This window comes from Ciconia boyciana, chromosome 1 (genome assembly GCF_034638445.1).
Source record: "Ciconia boyciana chromosome 1, ASM3463844v1, whole genome shotgun sequence".
Lineage (NCBI taxonomy): Eukaryota > Metazoa > Chordata > Aves > Ciconiiformes > Ciconiidae > Ciconia > Ciconia boyciana.
This window is the reverse complement of record NC_132934.1, coordinates 4,301,911-4,321,319: the sequence shown is the minus strand read 5'-3', so window position 1 is coordinate 4,321,319 and position 19,409 is coordinate 4,301,911. Positions and strand designations below refer to the sequence as shown.

Genomic DNA, 19,409 nt, shown 5'->3' with positions numbered 1-19,409 from the left:
CTTAACGACAGGCTGATATTTCTTTATTTTCCCAGGTCAATATTTTGTCTTCTGGATTCCCTGAGTAGAGTTGCATTGTTAGTGAGAGAACCTTCATTTTGAAAGGAAAGCTAATGCAATGAAGGTGGTCCCACGTGGAACCAGGAGGCATTTTCTGTAGCATTTTGGTGAAAAAGCTCGATACCTGACGTTAGTCTGGGCATGAGGGGGCTTCAGTCTGTTTTGTTGAACGTAGTCTGCTTTAAATGCTTTTACAGGCATCAGTTTTTTGGGTGAACTTTTTACTAAGTGTGAAGTTACAGTGCTGATGAATATTAAAGATGTGTTTATGGCTTACATTAGGAATTTATATCTTTACATGTAATCACTTAGTCTGGCTTTGTGGATTCCTCTGTTGAGTGGAAATATGACTAATATTGTGGCATGGAAGAGCATTGTTGCAATGCTGTGAAATCACGGAAGGCCTAAATCTACTTCCTGGTCTTCATAAATTTTTTCCATATGTGTGTTAGTCAAACAAAAATACTCCACCAAGTTTGTGATGCTTCCAAAATACAGCATCGAGGATTTACATAGATGTGTGCTAGACATTGCTTTCCTCTAATCTTCTCGTAAAGGGTCTTTCCAAGAAAATGCCTTTGGAAATGAGAAGTGAGAGCAATACAGTACTGAAGTGTGCTACTCCACCAGTATTGTGGAAGATTTGGGAAGTCTAAGTTCAGTGGCTTTTCTGGTGATTGCTGGCGGTGGAAATCCCTATGTTCACACACTGTCTAAGCTATTTTCCCAGCAAGATGTGAGTTTTTTTTTTTAAAATGAAAACTGAACTTTGTTATAAAGTGGCTGTGGCTGGTGATATCTTAAACTCTGGCAAATTTTACTGCAATATTTTATTTATTGGCTAAAAATTCAGTGAGCTGAAGAATCTAATATCTTAATCTTTTTCCTTGAATATTGAAGGGTAGAATTAATGTTATTCTTGGTCTTTTTATCCAGCCAGAGATTTATTTCTACTCGGGGAACCTCGTGGAACCTCGCCTAGGCTAGGTTGCATGCATGCCGTGTCGCTTGTGCTGCTAATTTGTGGATCACTTAAAAGGCTGGATTTCAAATATCCTTGTGGCTTAGACATGTAGAAATGAACACTGAGTATGAGAAGAAATCAGCAAAAGAAATTGTTCCAGCTAATCTTATATTCACTAATATCAGTTGACCAAGATGATTAGGTGAAGCAGTCTTTATAATTGCTGATTTCTTCAGCATTTTAAGTTATTTTATTTTCAAAAAGTAGATAGACTTTAAGTACATGGAAAAGATCTGTTGTTTCAGTGATCTAACAGTTCTTAAATTTAAAACCAAAGCTAGTGCGAGGAGAGGGTAAACCTTGATAATTTTTGAGCTTAAATGTCCAGCATCACTTACCAGTTAAATTGCATCTAAACTATAATCCCTAAACATTGGGAAAGTTAGGCTGGTAATCATCTGCGATGTGTGAAGTTACTGTGGTTACCAGCATATGTGAAAAAGCCTGACTTTATTTTATTTTTTTCTCCTATTTGTTTTTCTGCTGTTCTAATACTGATACTGCCAACCTGGAGCTGGGAGCTCTTGCTGCTAAGGATTTGGGTTGCTCAGTGCTGTGATACAGTCAAAAGTTTAATCCGTGATTTAGGGTTGTTGAGTGTCACCGGAATAGAAGTTATTTACCAGGCTCTGATAACTTGCTGGGAATTCACTATAGTGCTTCAGTTTTAGTCACTATTGGTAACATTTAATTCCTGGCGTGTCAGGAGAAAGCACTGATGAATGAAAAATATCTTGTTTAAAGAAGTCTTAACTAGATGGGGGGAGTGGAAAGGAGTACTTTCTAACTTGTGTTACTGGAAATGTCTGCAACAGTGTCATTTCGTGTTTAAGGAGCAGTTTGTTTTTTAGTTAAGGCCTTTGTGTATCATTGGGCTGGCAGTGATGAGAGGCAGCTTAAAAAAAGAAACTGTTCATTGAAAGAAATAATTGAGAAACTGATTTTAATGGAACTATTTCTAGGCCAGAGCTAAGTGATACCTGTTTTGTTGTCCAGTATAGTCAGCTGTGATCTGATATTTCTGTAAAGTGACTTCTAAATTCATCAGTTTATTTTTTTATGCTATACTTGCTTAGCTATTTTGATAGAAGTAAATTTATAATATACTGGATGTTTGTGGGAAACTGTTGCTGAGGAGATGAAAGCAAATTTGAGCAGTAAGTTGGCAAATCTCTTGACAGTATAGTACTTAAAATTGCGCTCTCGTGTACATGTTTAACTCAAACTTTATTTTACTATGCCAGAGGTCCTCCTGTACTTCTTAGTGGGGTTAAGGAGTCCTGTGTTTTAAAAAATGCAAAATCAGAAAACAACACCCAAACACACTTGTTTATTGAATGTATCTGCATATTGCTTCATAATCGTGCATGTTTTACTGTGTTTCAACCAAGAAATTTTCAAGTCTTCATGTCCTTATGCTGTTTTAAGCAGAGGGCTTTTCCAATAGAAAGGAGAGAAACTTTATAACAAAATCTAAAAAGCTCTGTTTTGAACTGCTTCAGGGGAGAGCGATAGGTATGTACAGCTTTTTAAACATCACAGTCAGGTGGTTTGAAATCAGCATTAGTTGCAGTGAGTTTCTGGGAGTTGCAGCAGAAAAATTTTTCCAGTTCTTTCCAGATCCATGCTATAGGGTTTTTGGTGGTGGGTGTTTTTGCTGGTTTTTCTTGGTTAAGACTGTGTGTACATTCCAGTGTCTAGGCTGGGCAAGAATATCTCCGTTGATGCTTTGTACTGACTGGTGTGATGATACCACATGTTTGAAATAGTTGGTCCACCACGTCTTACAATCCTCTGTGAAGTGGACTTAGTTGAAATTTTAGTCCGTATATTCTAGTTGCTGTATTCTTGCTAATCTGTTTCGGGATGGTTGTAGGAAAAAATTATCACATGGACAACCCTGAAGAAAGTATTTTGTCCATTTTCAGTCAGGCTGTGTTTTCGTAGCACTCCAACTGCTTTTTGCAGTGTAATGGCATGGTACCTCAGCGGTTTTCTAGAAGAGCTGTGTCTGAGTTCCAAGTCCTCTTGGAGACGCGTGTGCCCTTTTCTGCACAGCTGCTCTCTGAAGAGCAATTTGAATGTGCCAAGCAAAGCTAGTGTTTTGGATTTGTTTGTTCTTGAGGACTTGTTCCTAAAGTCATGGATTTCTTTAATAGCAGCTTCATGAAAATATTTAGGTTAGATGCAAATTATAGCAGCCTTAAACCTAATTTGCAGTATATTCTGCAAAGTCATCTTATTTTTCCCTTCCTCCCCCCGAAGCAAAGAAAAACTCTCCCTTAGTGATTGTAATGCCTGAAACCACAGAGCTTTTTGCACAGAGAAGACCTTTGGTAATACCAAGTGTGGTGACATCTCTGTAATTCCAGCAGAGATCAACCAGCAGTTGGTACAACGGATATGACGGTTTCTGGGTTGGTAAAAGGAAAAATTATCTACTTCCAGCAGTTGCAAGACCAGCGTCTGCATGGGTAATAAAAAGAAACTTCCACTGTGTTCTGCCAAGAGGGCTTTCTACATAAAGCAGCCAGAACGATCCACTTCTCTTAGCGATGGGAATGCTTACAATAAAGTCTTAGATGCTAATAGCTGTGAAGGAAGCTAGGTTATGAATTTAAGGCACACCAGTACTGCCTCTGGACATGTTATTGTTTGTGGTGCAAATAAAATGGCTCCTTCTGCTTAGCTTTTAGTGTGGGGTAGGATTTCCCACAAAGTAGCAGGGGTATAACAACATATAACTTTTTTTAGTAGTTACCTAGTGGTAACTACTGCCAGTGGGAGAGTGGTATTGGGAGTTCACTCCAGTATGAACCCCTTGTCTGGACCCAGCTGCTCATCTTTTTTTTTCCTTTTGTGCTGGCACTAGTAGTAAGCTGAATTGGAGAACTGATCTGACTAAAGTTATTTATGCTAATCTTTATTATAGCTGCTGGTGTAGGGAGGGGGAGGATCAGGCGCGAGTGGGTGGAATGGTCCCTCTTGGCAGTGTTGTAGATTTATGCTAGACTAGATCTTGTATCTACAGTTTATGATTATGAGTTATCTCAAACCGCATTTAATGGGTTGCTTTTTTTCACAAGAAAAGCTTGCATAAAACTATTTCGTACTTGTGGTAGCTCAAGGGCTTACAAATAACTTTTTTTAATGCCTTGTGAATATTATGTGGAAAGTCGTTGAGTTAATGGAATTTTCACTTCTAAAGTTTCTCAGATTTTGATCTAGGTGTCATATCTGAAAAACCTGCCTCCAAGTACTGTGTAAGAGTATTGTGATGTCCAGAAAAAGGCCTTTACATGAAAAGAGGCATCTGTCGTTAGGATATGCATTTGTTTCTTACTGTCTCGTGACTGCTAGAATGTTTGAATTCCTCCAAGCTCGTAAATTTTCCTAAACCATTACAGTAAATTGACTTTGTACCTACGGACTTCTGTCTTCAATGTTTGTTTAATCTTAATAAATTAATAACCCATGTATTTTTAAACATAATTACGACTCCATTGACACTACTATCTTTTATCTTTTAAATGTCTTTTTAGACTTAATTTTGTGTGAGCTGGTTGTCCCTTTTCTCTGTCTCTGCAGAACGCTTTTTGTCTTGTCTAGCTGTACTGATTGAGGTCCTCTTTGGTTGTGGCAAACTGATCTTTGACCTGGAGAAGCAAACAAATCTACTTCTAAAAATATGATCTTTGGGATCTGTCCCAGTTATAAAATACCTCTTTCCAGCAGGGCATTATCTGACCACGTAACAGTGCCAATTCCTGAAAATGTTGCTCAACATGTGAAGGGCTTATCGTCTAAAGTTTAAACAAATGTAATGGCTTCATAAATAAAATTTATTCTGTAGGGTAAATTGTCTTCTTGCATGCTAGGATAAAGTTCCATAAGGGAGAAAAGCCATACAGTGTTATCTGGTTTTATCTGCCTTAGTGTCCCTTAAGTATTTAATATAAGATAGAGATAGCCTTCAAATTTAGCAGGTTTTTTCTCTCTCTCGGTATTAAAAAGTATTAACAAATTCCGAAGTATCCTTTTGTCTTGCCTGTGGTGTGGTATAGGAGACTGCAGTTACGATTCTTCTCAAAACAAGTGTGGTTATATTTCTAGTGGTGACTTAGCTTTGAGATCGGCAACTTGTATTAGAAATCTGTGTCTTACCAGTTCCCAAATTCTCCCTTTTGGTTTGGTTGGTTCATTTTGTCCCTGTTGTAAATGAGAAAGATGAGAGCTAGGTTTTCTCTTGGAGTTGAGCCTCTTTGCACTGTGAACTAGATGTACTTAGTTGGATGTTTAATTATGCAGGCCAATGGCTTGTCCTTTCCTGTTTTGATGGGGTTAGAGCAAGAGGGTGCTGCATGTCCACGTGCTGTTCAAACGCGTTTTCCCCATTGGGGAAGGAGTGAATAAACCAGCTGCAGGCCTGGGCCGGCACTGGTGTTGCTGTGTTAATAAATGCCATGCTATGATGGAAACTAGCTAAAGGGAGAGGGAACCTGAGTTTTGCTCCTATGCCATGTAAAAATCGTGACGTGTCTCTTGTAAAGCCTGCAGATGAACAGCCACTAGTCCACCTCTCGAAATTGTACGTATTTTAAGGGGCCACCCTGGTCTAGCTCCTTGCTGTCTCCCTTGTCACAGCGCGGGACTGCTTGGATACCGTTGCTAGTGTGGTGATTTTGGTCTGCCCAATGTGGAAAGAGCGAGCTAATTTCTCTGTTAATGCTCAACCTCTGACTTAACCTCTTTCCCTTCCGAGCTTTTATATGAGTGCTTTTTCCTCCAGTCCTTTGTAGTAATCCAGATGCTCGTGTTCTTTTCCTCCTACACAGCAGATGGAGATGGCATAAGCTTTTTGATGACTGCTTCCTTCTTTTTACATAACTTTTATGAGCTGGTGAGTTTGTTAGTTGGTCGTAAGCCCTGTCCAGCAGGTGGTGCATCGTTACCTCGCCAATAATTATATATATTTTAGGGATTTTTTTTTTGTTTGTTTTTAATTTAATCTGGGAGGTGAGCTTTACCATATGGTTACAGGAGGGGGGAAGGCAGATCCTTCATATGATTATCATGATGAATCTGTTTCATTTTAGCCAAAAAACTATTCTGAATTTATGTTAATTACCTAAATGCTGTGCTATTCCAAACTGTAAGAAGGCAATGCAGAGGTGATTTTGCCAGTTGAAGAACTGAACTTCTGCTTTGCTGTGTGGTGTTCTAGGCTTGTAGTTCATATGAAAAATACTTGTTAAAATTTGTCATGAGTTAGGTGGTAATCTTCCACACTCCAGGAAAGCTTAAGTAGGTTAGCAGCTTGTGCTCTCTGTTCCAGTATTGCCTGTATAGTAAAGGACAGTTTTTAGCTTGCTAACTGTTTTACTGCTCGTCACTTTAACCTTATTGAAAAGTTCCTACCCCATTGAGGTGAATGAGACTGTTTTTTCCACTTGATTGTGGACTTGGGCCTACGTAAATTCATCTGTTTTACATTTATTTCACAATTTGGATTTTTTCATTTCGCAACTTGGAGCTCCATTTCACAACCACAAGGCTTGGAGGCCTATTTTGATGGGTCCTGTAAAATAGCGATGTAGAAAATTTTTAGTAAGAGATGGGGGGAACCTTAGTCTCTGTCTAGTGATTTGGGTAGTTGCATGAGAATGTTAGTGTTCTGTGTGTATGACAGATCTTATTGGAGAGGTAAAATACAATGTGTCTGTTATTTAAATTACTTCTGGTTTCTCATTTTTTAGGAATATCTTGGTGGACAAGCCCAATGATCAGTCCTCAAGATGGTCTTCAGAAAGCAATTATCCTCCCCAGGTAAGCATCTGAATCTCTGCTACTGTATAGACGTGTTGTACAACTTAATATATACTGGAGTTTTTCTTTTAAATGTAGGCTGCTACTATTTATATTGACAGCCTTTATAGGCTACCTTCTCTCAGTAAAATGCGGGTTGTTGTGTTGGTATGTTAGGTATTTACGTTTCCAGCAATTTATTTGCGATCTTTCAAGAAATGCTTTTTTGCGGGGAAAATTTGGCGTTTCATCCTTGACAATCACGGTCATACTGGAAATAATCTAACCTTATGGCTAGATTAAGCTGCTAATGAGGCATGCAGGTCCCCCTTTGTCAGCACTACTGGAAACCGTTGTAGATTGCTGGCCTTGAATCCTAGATCTAAGGAGCTTGTATTTGTTTCTCCTAATAGTGCATTTAGAAATGTAGACTCTGTTTAAAGAGATATGAATGTCACCTCTTCTGCTGGTCAATCACCTTATTTTAATAAGATTTGTATTGATTTTAGCATCTAATTTGCTTTTTCACTATTAAGTAGATTGTTAGATTATCCAGAAAAAATATACTTATCCTTTTACTTATTTTTTTTCCTCCAATAAATGTGTTATCCTTCTCTTTATGTTAGATTTGTACCTTATTACTCTGGTACTGTTTGATCAGCTTTTATATCTCTTATGCTGGTTGTTTTAAATTCTTTTGTTTAAAACACTGATGCACAGCAGAGTGTGTTGCACAGTATTTCTCTCATGCGAAGTTCTTCTGCTTATCTACTTATTTAATCCAAGTATTCCTCATGAGTTAAGTCTCACAGAATTTTTCTCTAGGTAAATCTTGCTACTTTGCTTTGAAAGTGTGTTAAAAATCTTTAGTCTAGACAGGCGGCTCCCTATAGTGGCGGGTCATCCCATCCAGCTGAAAGGCTTTCATCTTGATTTTTATGATAAAGTGTCTGTACTGTTGTGTCTATGAAAGTGTGGTGTGTTTTTTTAGGAGGAGAGGGAACAGTATTCTGTTAGTACCATTAACGTGTTTCATAAACCTGCTTGTGAAGACTAATAATTTTGATCCCCTTAATCTGTGTATCTACTGCTCTTTTAATTTGATTTTTTACATATATATATTTTGATAAACAGCACAGGAATTTAATTCGTAGCCTGAAGCAGTTTTAGTCTATCTAGGAACTATTGATTGCAGGGTAATGGGTATTGAGCATGTATTGTATCCCAGTCTGTGCCGTCCTTGACTCCCTTTCATGCAGGAAGCATGTGTTTTTCTTAGGGATCTCTTGTTCACAGGGCAGGGTTGGCTCATGGTGTAGCTTTGGACTGGGTTTTTCACCTGAGGTGCTCGTAGTTGTTGCTAAAAGTTACTCTTTCATTTTCTGAGCCATCCTGAATATTTTGTGCTTCTAAAAACCTGACTCTGGAATGGGAATACATCTCTTGTAACTGGATGCTTTAAAATATTCCCAACCTATGCTTAAAGCTGACAAACAGTGATGCAAGTTATATTCAAGCATGTAGATTAAGCAGGGAATAATTAGAGTGACTTCTGTACAAACCACGTAAAGTTGTTTAAGAGGTATCTTCCAACAATTTTATGTGTATTGGTCATGGCCTGAATGAAGATGCTGTTGCAGAACTACTGAATCTAACCGTGGAGAACGGGGCACTGCCCCACAGGGTAAGCAAGTCACTTAAACCAAACTTTTGATAGGAGAGAGATGAATTAACATTATAATATATGTATATATATCTATACATATATATATCTGTCTCATCTTGCGTGCTCCCCCCCTCATCTCGCCCTATGCCCTCTGATCTCTCGTGCTCTCTCAGCTCTCTCTGATATTGTGCTCGCATGCTCTGCGCTCTTGTGGTCCCATCTCACGCTCTCATCTCTTGCTCTTACATCTCTCGGGTGCGCTCTTGCACCTCTCACTCTCGTGTATCGCGTGCATCTCGCATCACACTCTCGTGTATTGCATGCACTCTCCTACATCTCTCGCTCTCTCTCCTATATCATAGAATCATAGAATGGTTTGGGTTGGAAGGGACCTTAAAGATCATCTAGTTCCAACCCCACTGCCATGGGCAGGGACACCTTCCACTAGACCAGGTTGCTCAGAGCCCCATCCAACCTGGCCTTGAACACTTCCAGGGATGGGGCATCCACAACTTTGCTGGGCAACCTGTTCCAGTGCCTCGCCACCCTCATAGTGAAGAATTTCTTCCTTATACCTAATCTAAATCTAGCCTCTTTCAGTTTAAAGCCATGACCCCTTGTCCTATCACTACATGCCCTTGTAAAAAGTCCCTCTCCAGCTTTCTTGTAGGCCCCCTTCAGGTACTGGAAGGCTGCAATAAGGTCTCCCTGGAGCCTTCTCTTCTCCAGGCTGAACAACCCCAACTCTTTCAGCCTGTCCTCATAGGAGAGGTGTTCCATCTCTCTGATCATCTTCGTGGCCCTCCTCTGGACCCTCTCCAACAGGTCCATGTCCTTCTTATGTTGGGGGCCCCAGAGCTGAACGCAGTACTGCAGGTGGGGTCTCACAAGTGTGGAGTAGAGGGGCAGAATCACCTCCCTCGACCTGCTGGTCATGCCTCTTTTGAGGCAGCCCAAGTTACAGTTGGCTTTCTGGGCTGCAAGCGCACATTGCTGGGTCATGTTGAGCTTCTCATCAAGCAACACCCCGAAGTCCTTCTCCTCAAGGCTGCTCTCAGTCCATTCTCCGCCTAGCCTGTGTTTGTGCTTGGGATTGCCCTGACCCATGTGCAGGGTCTTGCACTTGGCTGTTTTGAACTTCATGAGGTTCGCATGGGCCCACCGCTCAAGCCTGTCAAGGTCCCTCTGGATGGCATCCCTTCCCTCCAGTGTGCCGACCGCACCACACAGCTTGGTGTCGTTGGCAGACTTGCTGAGAGTGCACTCAATCCCACTGTCCCTGTTGACAACAAAGCTGTTAAACAGCGCTGGTCCCGCTACCGACCCCTGAGGAACGCCACTCGTCACTGGTCTCCACTTGGACATCAAGCTGTTGACCACAACTCTTTGACTGCAACCATCCAGCCAATTCCTTATCCACCAAGCGGTCCATCCGTCAAATCCATGTCTCTCCAATTTGGAGACAAGGATGTTGTGCAAGACAGTGTCATGTGCTTTGCACAAGTCCAGGTAGATGATGACAGTTGCTCTTCCCTTACTCACCAATGCTGTAACCCTATTGTAGAATGCCACCAAATTTGTCAGGCATGATTTGCCCTTAGTGAAGCCATGTTGGCTGTCACCAATCACCTCCTTATTTTTCATGTACCTTAGCATATCTCGTGCTTGCTCTCCTGTATCTTGCACTTGCTCTCATAGAGCGCTCCATAGCTCTCATATGTCTGAGGTATCCAGATTTGAGGTCCTTTGATCTGACTTACAAAAATTTAGTCTTCGTAGTGGTAACTGAGATTGGTAACACAGTATTTGAGTTTTATTCAATTTGAGTATATTGAGTTTTATTTGTGTTATTTAAAGACAAAACCAACAGAAAACCTGTCTGTATGAGTGGAAAAGGCCATCCTGCTGGATTCCTTTTACTTGAATCTCTGTATCCAATAGTGAGAAAATAAAATGCTGCACAGTGGCTTATGTATTCAGCAAGCCCAATCCTGAGCGCTGAGAGAGATAATGTATTTGCAGTGTGTCTAATATGTACTTTAGCTAATTCTGATGCTTCTAACCCGAGTGTTTAATTATTCACGTAGAGCATTTTTTACAGCGTAACTTCTCTGTTGAAAAATTAACTGGAAAGAAGGAATGGGGAATTAAAATCTGCAGAAGAGGTCTGTGTGCAAAGAATGCAGGTTTTTTTTTATTTCTGTGTATATAGAGAGAAACAGTTCCAAATTGTGTTGTCTCATACTTGACAAAAGAACTTCAGATTTGGTTGCATTTTGCTTAAAATAGCTAGTTCTTGCACCTTGCCCATTGAAAGACTGCCACATTTTAATGCAGGTAGAGCTTTTATACAGGTTTTCTGCTTCCTTGTTCTTGCAGATGACTGAAGTTCTTAAGGCAGACTCTTAGCTTGGAAAACTTCAGTCGAAACAGTGATTGACCGAATTATAAGTGTGGTGGGGAGAGATGTTGGGGGGAAATTAGCTGCTTTATGTTAGAGGTAGAAGTTGGGTATTTCATATTCCAAAGAATGATGATATGTACGCATGACTTTTAATCCCCAAAATAAACATCATGTATCCGATGGAAAGTGAAGTTGCAGAGCATTTTATGGCTTGTGTGTTGACATCACTTCATTTAAAAATTGGTTGCTTTTGTGGTGACGCACTTGTTAAACTGTGTGGGTGGCCATAATAGTCCGGGACAGGAAGCGAACTAAACCTCGGTAAAATAAAGCTTTCCTTGTTTCAAGCTTCGCTAGCTGAAACTAGGGCTAAGACACAACACAAGGACTAATATCAGTCATGCTCACTGGAACGTGCCATGCAGTATTTTAATAAGCTCTGCAGCCCTAATCGCTGGTGTTTGTTTCATCAGAGTGTCTCACCTTAATGTTAGGGTTTAGTAATTCCCTGCTGAGGTGGTGGTGCTGTACTGGCTTAGAGGTAAAAATATGAGTGAGTCCCTAGACATTGATGTATTCTCTTCCCTTGTTGAGTGAAACAAAAAACCTCTCCAGGCACCTTTTCTTTCAGAGCTTTCCTCTCGCTAGAATAAGTGTGAATCAGAAGAATATAGGCAGAAATCTGAGAATGTGTTCAGTAGCTCAACGAAGATCCATGCGTTGCGGTAAATGTGCCGGAGTCCATATTAAACCTTTTTGAAAAGGGAAAGAAAATGAAAGTGGAAGTCTAGACACTTGAAATGCTGCCACGTGACTAGATTTAGTAAAGGGTTTTCCTAGCTTTATGGGTATGGTAGAGTTAAATAATTTTTGTGGCCGTGAAAGCCACCAGTTGATTATGAATGAGTGCCAGTGAAAGGAAATACATATGACAACTGTTTTTCTGTTTATTAAACTAGATATCTGTCTTGAGTCTTGAAATAGAATGACCCAGAAATTATATATTCAATAACAAACCTGTTATGTAGTAACCTATTCAGGCAGAAGGGGGCTGATCATTCTATTTTTAAACTAGTTCTAGGCTTACATAGGAAGTGTGAAGCAGTAAGGCTGGCAATGCTGAAGACCACGGCCCTGTCATAAATGCTCATCCTGATGGCTCCAGTGATGGTCTGACTGGGAAGACTGCGTGCAGAAGAACATTTAATTCCCCTGAGTGGCTTCATTAACAATGTGTAGAACAAAAGGATAGATTTTTATTTAGCCACAAGTTTAATTGTAAAAGCAGTGGGAAGGTTCGTGTAGTGGGCAAGGGCAGCCCCTGTTGAATATCTCGGTTATTTTGTGTTTTTATTTTCACAGACAATACGAGTTTCATTACTCTCTAATAAAAAATGTTTGAGCAGAAGTGGTTAAAGAGAAAGAAATTAATAAAATACATTGTGACTCTTAATTGCGCAGGCAGCTTGCGTAGTGCAGTTCAGAATCTGGTTCAGCATATTTGATGTGGAGATGTAAATTTTGAACAGCGAAAGACCATATGTATAAAGTTAGTGGCACTGTGCAAACAATTGGTTTCAGTCTTGCATCTGAGAAGACCAGTTTTCCTAGCTTGATTTCCATCCTGCTGTGTAGATCATATCAGGAACTAATTTAAAGTACATTAATAAAATTTACACTCAGTTGCGTGATGCAGAAGCATGCATATGGTTGTCATCAAATGGTAGCACAGACCAGAGCTTCAAAAGAGTTTGGAATTTTGCTGCAGCTCCCAGCGTGACAGGACTGGATTTGCTTTTTTGGGTGTACAGTAATAAGCTGTTTAGGTGCTGAAGTGTCATACATGACACATGACAAGAGTAGAGTAACTCTGCTCTTTGTGCATCTTTGCTTACAAATGTGTTTAATCATAAACCAGAAGTTTTACTCTTCTAATGTTTTGTAGCATCTTTTTTGTAAGTGTTGTAACTTGAGGCTTAACAATTAGGCTGAGGTTTTTGCAGTTATTCCAATTAGTGTCTGTGTGCTATGCCTCTAATGAACAAACACTTCAGTTTATAATTTGGATTTTTGGAATACTTCATGAATACTTGTACATTAAATGTACTGATGTTGCTTAAAGCAATAGGATGGAAAAGTGTCAAAAATCTCGGTATATGTGTTTGTCTGAAATCTCCTAGGCTTGTTCTCTCCAGGTTTAATAAATCAGGTGATCTTATGTATGCTTTTATCACAACTTTCAAAGCTATAGAGAATAGTCTGTCACAACTAAAATCCTGGTAGCAGTCCAAAAATATCCATGCAACCAGCTGTTTGCAGCTCTTGAGGCAACATATTTTTTTGACATCAGTGAGATTTGTAGCCTGTACCCACAGTGGCAGCAGCGTGTGTGTTTATACATAAAAACAAGAAGTACATCTATGTATGTGTATATGTGTGTGTATATGTATTAAATATAAAAATACATACATAGGTAGAGGTATTGGGCCACAGGCTTTAAAGCAAACTTGTCTTTTGTTTCAGTCAGTGGATAAATTTGCAAAAAGGTTGTCTTCAGCTTTTGTGCTTATGTTTTCTGTAATGTCTGCCTGACTCAGCAGGTGATGGGATGTGTGGAAGCAGGAAGGAGGGCTGCAGAGCTCCTTCCCTGTCCGTAGGCTTAAGAAATCACTGCTAGCCATGTGGAGTAATTGCCATGCCTTGCTCCCTTCTAGGCATGTATGCCAAGAGAAAGGATTTAACTGCAGTACTGGATTTCTCTCCCTTAATTTAGGGTAAGAATTGAATAATGCGGGATGAAGTTTGTGCCAAGCGTTTGCAAATCTTGCGTGGTACTTGAGAAAGTATGTCTTCATGACCCAAGCATTAGGTTTGTGATTCCAGCAAGATTAAGCATTGCGGTTGCTGGTGCTGGTAGCGCTAGCTTCACTTTTTCAGTTTTGGGAGAAATCTGCAGGGAAGATCTGATGGTGTAGGAGGAGTTCTTAGACGTTGTTGTGTACTGTCTGTTCTGCATGGGAATTTTGGCAGCGGGCTGTGCCATGTATCAAGTACTGCCTTGCTCATTACAGGACCATCCTTTCGCTCATCCTTTCCTTTTCTCTGTTTTAGAAAATCTGTTTTCTGTTTAGAAGTTAATTTTTTTTCTGAAGTTTGGGAAGTACTTTGAAACAAAAGCATGGCTTACTGCTAGTTAAAGTAACAGTGGGTTCTGACATCGAGGTGGATGTTCTTCACAAAACTAGAAATCTTTCATCCATTCCCCCCCCCAAAAAAAAAAAAAAAAGAAAAAAGAAAAATCTGGGAAAGAACCAAAGCATTCTTCTCTTGCACCCTATCAGTGCTGATACAGGTTTATTTTCTTCATTCTGAAAAATTTTGAGTTGCTGGAAACATCTTTGGCAGTAAATCCTCCTTATTCTAAATAGGTACCTATCCAGTCTGCATTATCAACTGTAACTGCTACATGTACAAGTATTTCTTTTAAGCTAAGCTTTTTGTAAATGTAATGAGAAACAGCCGTTGAGATCACACATTAATCCTGACGCTCTCTAAGACGATATCAGTACCACTCCTAGATGTGGAATTAGTTACTTTATAGGGCCATGACAGAAAGACTGATAGCTAAATGAAAGGGGAAATTTTGTGCATCTTTTGGGTGATAAGCTGAACTTCTAGAGTAAGATTGTCCCATAGGTAAAGCTGTATAGGAACAAGCAGAGTGATGCCCACAACACTTTATGGAGAGGTACTAGTCTCTGCTTAGGAATCAGAAAGCAGCTACATGCGTGCAAATACTCTACTTGATGTTGATGAAAGGCTCAAAATACTGTGTCATGTCTGGTTTGGCAGTGCTGCTTCTTGGAGGAAAGGGCCACCAGCAGTGCCTGCAGTGGGAGGTGTCCTACAACGCCTTACTGATCTGCTTGTACTGCAGCCTTGATCACAGGGTTTTGTAACAAAATCCAGCATGATGAGTAATTTTGATTCAGCGCTTCATCTCATTTCTCTGTTGTGTACTGCTTATTTCTGAGAAGTTAGGGAAGAGAATTAAACACATTGTTTTCAGGTATAAACTCCACGTATTCTGCAAAACGGGATGTCTCCAGACTCACTCCAAGACCTGTTTTGTAGGGGAAGATTAAGTAAACTTGGTGCTCAGTGGTCCCCAATAAAAGGTGCAAGCGCTTCTCTGCATATGCTTTTCCAGTGGAACAGATCTTTTCTTCCAGCAGTGCTGGTGAAGCTGGTGGCTGGGGCCTGAATATAAATAATCTGACTATTCATACGCTGTGGGGGGGACATCTGTGTAACGGGGGAGCACATGTTCACGAGGGAGAACATTTTAATCATTTTATGTGTAAAGCCCCTTTATTGTCAGTTAAGTGGCTTGGGTTTATTTGGTATGGTTAATAAACAGTTGGTTTCTATGTTAGCCACACATGAAACTTAGTCTGTGTTCAGTGGTTAAATAGTGTCAGCCCAGAGAGGAAAAGTAATTTGATGTTCTCTTAGCATGTGGAACATACTGTATTTATCTAATTGTGTATTCAGTTTAGGTTTCGTTTCAGGCTGTAGTGGGCGTTTGAATCATTTCTCTCCTTAGTTTGATCCTATTTGCCAGATTTCAGGAAGCCTTGCATCCAACTTGAAGGAATGTATGTAAGCCCTGAATAGCAATGCTAGGAATAGGTAATTCAACCAAATCTTTTTCCTGGATAAACTGCTTTTAAAGTAATATTCCTAAAAAACCTTTGCTTCATTCCAGGAACAAAGGAGAAAATATAATAATGAGGAGGGATCATTTTAACTTTTCATTCTCTGGCTTTGTAAACTGAAATTTTGAAGGCTGTAATGCTTCTCCCTTAGTATACTTTGCAGCGTTGGCTTTAATATTGAAATTCACTGTTCTGTCTTCCACAGTATTTGATTCTGAAACTTGAAAGACCTGCCATAGTCCAGAGTATCACATTTGGCAAATATGAGAAAACGCATGTCTGCAATTTAAAGAAGTTTAAAGTCTTTGGTGGGATGAATGAGGAGAACATGACAGATCTCTTATCCAGGTAAGATGTGATTTTTTCAGCTATGGTAATCATAAAGGCTGGACCAAAATGCTCTTCCCCTTCACTCCCAAGCAGACACATGGCTAACAGTGTAATAGAGCTGTGGTTGTGGTCCTGCAATTAGCTGCCCACGTGTTTATGGTCAGGTCAGAGAGCAGCAATCCCAACACTCACTTCAGGAAGCCTTCCTTATTCTGCTCTAACCACAGAGGATTTGTGGAGAGCAAACTGTTGGAGATTTGGAAGAGCTGAGAGCAGGGTGCGATGGTGCTGGATTGAGGTTCCTTTCTTCTGTGTGCTTGAGACACAGGAGAAACGATTCCCTGGCTATGGGTAACTTAAAGTAGCTTTTAAAAGCCCAAATAACCTGCCTATGTCAAGAACCTCGTTGCAGCTGTAAAAGTCTGGACTGGTCAGCTGCTCTGCCTTTCTTCAAATGGGTAAATAAATCAAATAAGCAAATAGATAACCCGTGTTTTCCTTTGTTTAGTTTGATTTGGTAGTTGTGCTGATAGGGACTAAAGAAAGAACCTTTTGGCTATTCAAGCTATCCAGAGCTTCTGAGCAGTTGCTAATGTAAATTTGCAAGGGCCTTTTAGGGAGTATTCTCTTTCAGAAAGGGAAATGATATTTAAATATCTAGGAGTACAAGAGAAATGAGTAGCAAGAACTAGTCTATTTTTGGAGGCCTACTGAAGGGAAGTCCACCTCTGGGGAATGTATGGGTGTACATCATCTGTAGTCAAGCAGAGTAGCCATGGAGAAACATGGGAAGTTCTTTGTTGCAGGTATCCTTCAAGACCATATAGAAAGTAGCCACAACCCTTCCTGCCCTTTGGCCCTCTTTAGATAGACCAGTCTTGCAATTTGACATTATAGCTGCTGGAATTGCGGGGGAAAAAGTCTTAGTAGTATAGTAATTATTGATATCTAATGTCATTTCACTTATACTGAAGTTTAATAAAAATCCTTATTTTGGGACCTGTACTTGCATCTTCAGTAAAAATGGACTTAAGATTTTTGATAAATTATACTAAATATTTGATATTTTTATAAAGTAATGCCCATAAATGGATCACAAAGCACTTTGGCAGTGTGATAATTCTGAGAGCTGGTCCATCTCCCTCTTAAAAATGGAGAAGCGCGGTTCAGGCAGATGGCTTGCTGAAGTCGCAGGGTTACAAGTGCAGGGGAGCAGCGTTGATCCAATGACAGTTCCCTTCTGAAACCACTAGCCAGTGCTGCCTCCCAGGGAGATATAAGATGGTGGATAGCAGTCCAGGCATTGGTCCAGCATGCATACTTATGATTCATAGTAATATGAAACAAGCTTCGCATTTCAGGCATGACCTAGATTGCGTTTATTAGCTAGTCCTAAAATACAAGGTAAGATTTAGTAACCTTATTTATTTTTTCCCACAGTGGCTTAAAGAATGATTATAACAAAGAAACATTCACCTTGAAGCATAAAATTGATGAACAGATGTTCCCCTGTCGATTCATTAAGATAGGTAAATGCATTTTTTCAGCATTCTGAGTAGAAAATAATATCTTCTTATACTTGTGCCAGTCTTGGCACTTGTGACTTCATTGTACTCAGGCAAAGTATCCACAATAGCTGTTCCATTTCATGATCTTTTAGGCTGGTTAGATTGGAACACAGTGAAGTCCTGTTACTAAGAAATAATAGCTTCATAACTTAAATCCTGGGGAATGAAAGCGAAATACAGTAATTTTCAGAAATACAGTTGTTGAGTCAACTAATTGCTGGAGAAGCTGCTTACTGTCCTACTATAAATTGCTATATAGAGCTTTAAAAAATCATTGAACTAAATACTGGTAAAAGTTTCAGCGTTGACAACCCTAGAGTTTGAAGAAGGTTGAAGTCTTTTGTTCTCAAACACGCTCGCAACACAGAGAGCAACAGCAGAAGCCTTCCTTGTTCTCTTCCTGCTACTCTAATCACGTCTCATCTCCGGCTAAAAGTGACATCCAGGGACAAAGAAGAATTATACCCTGTGATGTCTGGTCTTGTTTCTCTGGTGAAGCTTGCTAAAGGGGGTGCTAACGAAGGCCGGTTACTGTGACTTGTGATGGGAGCAGGTGAGGATCTCTCTTCCTTGCTTCATGCAGGCCAGAGAGAGCAAATGTCTTATAGTGGCTGTCAGTGATATTGTCTAGATTTAATCCAAGAATTTAGTCTTTCAGCTTTTCGTAGCTCAGTAAATTTATCTTCCCCTTCCTACCTACTAAGATAGTAAAAGAATGACTGGTTTTAAGCTAGCTGTTTAAGGTTAAAAATAGAGCAAGGGAGGTAGTTGCTGAAAAATGGGATAAGATCTTGTTGGCTAATTTAGATGAATTTAAGAGTGTTTTGAAGTATTGGGTAATTCCTTTGCCAAGACTTGGATGATAATGGCTGTGTAGGGGCTCCCCTCGGAGCCCTTTGCTCTAGTGTCTTCTACACAGCTTTCTGAATCTCCTCTCATGTTTGCCTGAGGAATTGAAAGCTTCAGGCTGGGAATCAAGTAACCATTTGTGTGCCATAAATAGTGGTGTTTCCAATTCTTAGAGAAGTAGAGGAATTCATTGTTCATTGGGTTTGTTTTTGGCTGCTGCTTTTGGAAGCATCTGTAACACTTGGCTTTAGGAAACCTCAAGAGGAGCAGAGGAATAGTTAGAGTTAAAGGTTGACTACATCAGGAAAGTTAAATTGATTTTTTTTTTTTAATGCATTCTGAAGCTTCCCGCATTAGGTTTTTGGGAAATGTTATTTTTCAGTGGCTAGAAAACAGCAAGTAGTTACTGGTGGGCTAAAGGGGTGAATGGAAAGATTACTAGCTACTTCTCTGGATGTGTGAATTGTATTCCAGCAAATGTGTTCTGATGTTATGACGTGTAGCAGTTAAGTTGAAACTTGTTAGGAAAGTGAAATGCTGATTAATTTCTACTACCAGGATTTTTTCTCTGACATGCCATGAATAGTATTAATAGTTACATGGCTTGTTTTGTTGGGATGGGTTCCTCGTAGCAATAAGCATTCTGTGTTATATACATTAATATTAGATATTTATTTAACTTGTCATGTGCTCACTAGTTACGGTTTGAGATGAGTTTTCCTTTTTAGCTATATCTATAGCCTTTCGTTTCTTGAAGCTGTCTTCTCTGAAGAAAGTCTTATGCTAGGACAGAAATTAAAATGATCTTTTCACCAGAACCTATTAAAACCACTAGTTGATGGCTAGTGTAATTTTGTTTATGAAGTTGTGAGTGTTTTTTACTGTGAAACAACTGCAAAACGATATTATGAAATTCTGTTATTTTTCAGATTCACAGCTTGACTATGTTTTCAGTTTGTTAAAATTTCCAAGCTGCTAGCCAAAG

At 39.8% G+C, this 19,409-nt stretch overlaps 1 protein-coding gene across 3 annotated transcripts in view; it reads left to right on the top strand.

The window, feature by feature from the left end:
• MKLN1 (muskelin 1) overlaps nt 1-19,409 on the top strand; it is a 110,188-nt gene that overhangs the window by 7,709 nt on the left and 83,070 nt on the right. For 2 of the 3 annotated variants that reach the window (XM_072857274.1, XM_072857281.1), the window contains exon 1: nt 15,885-16,025. Coding sequence is in view for 1 of the 3 variants with exons in the window: in XM_072857264.1 (XP_072713365.1) it covers nt 6,841-6,910; nt 15,883-16,025; nt 17,448-17,536 (302 nt within the window). In the remaining 2 variants the exon portion in view is untranslated. Of the gene's footprint in view, nt 1-6,840; nt 6,911-15,882; nt 16,026-17,447; nt 17,537-19,409 lie in introns of those variants that run through there. The other variant, XM_072857264.1, reaches the window with a different exon arrangement.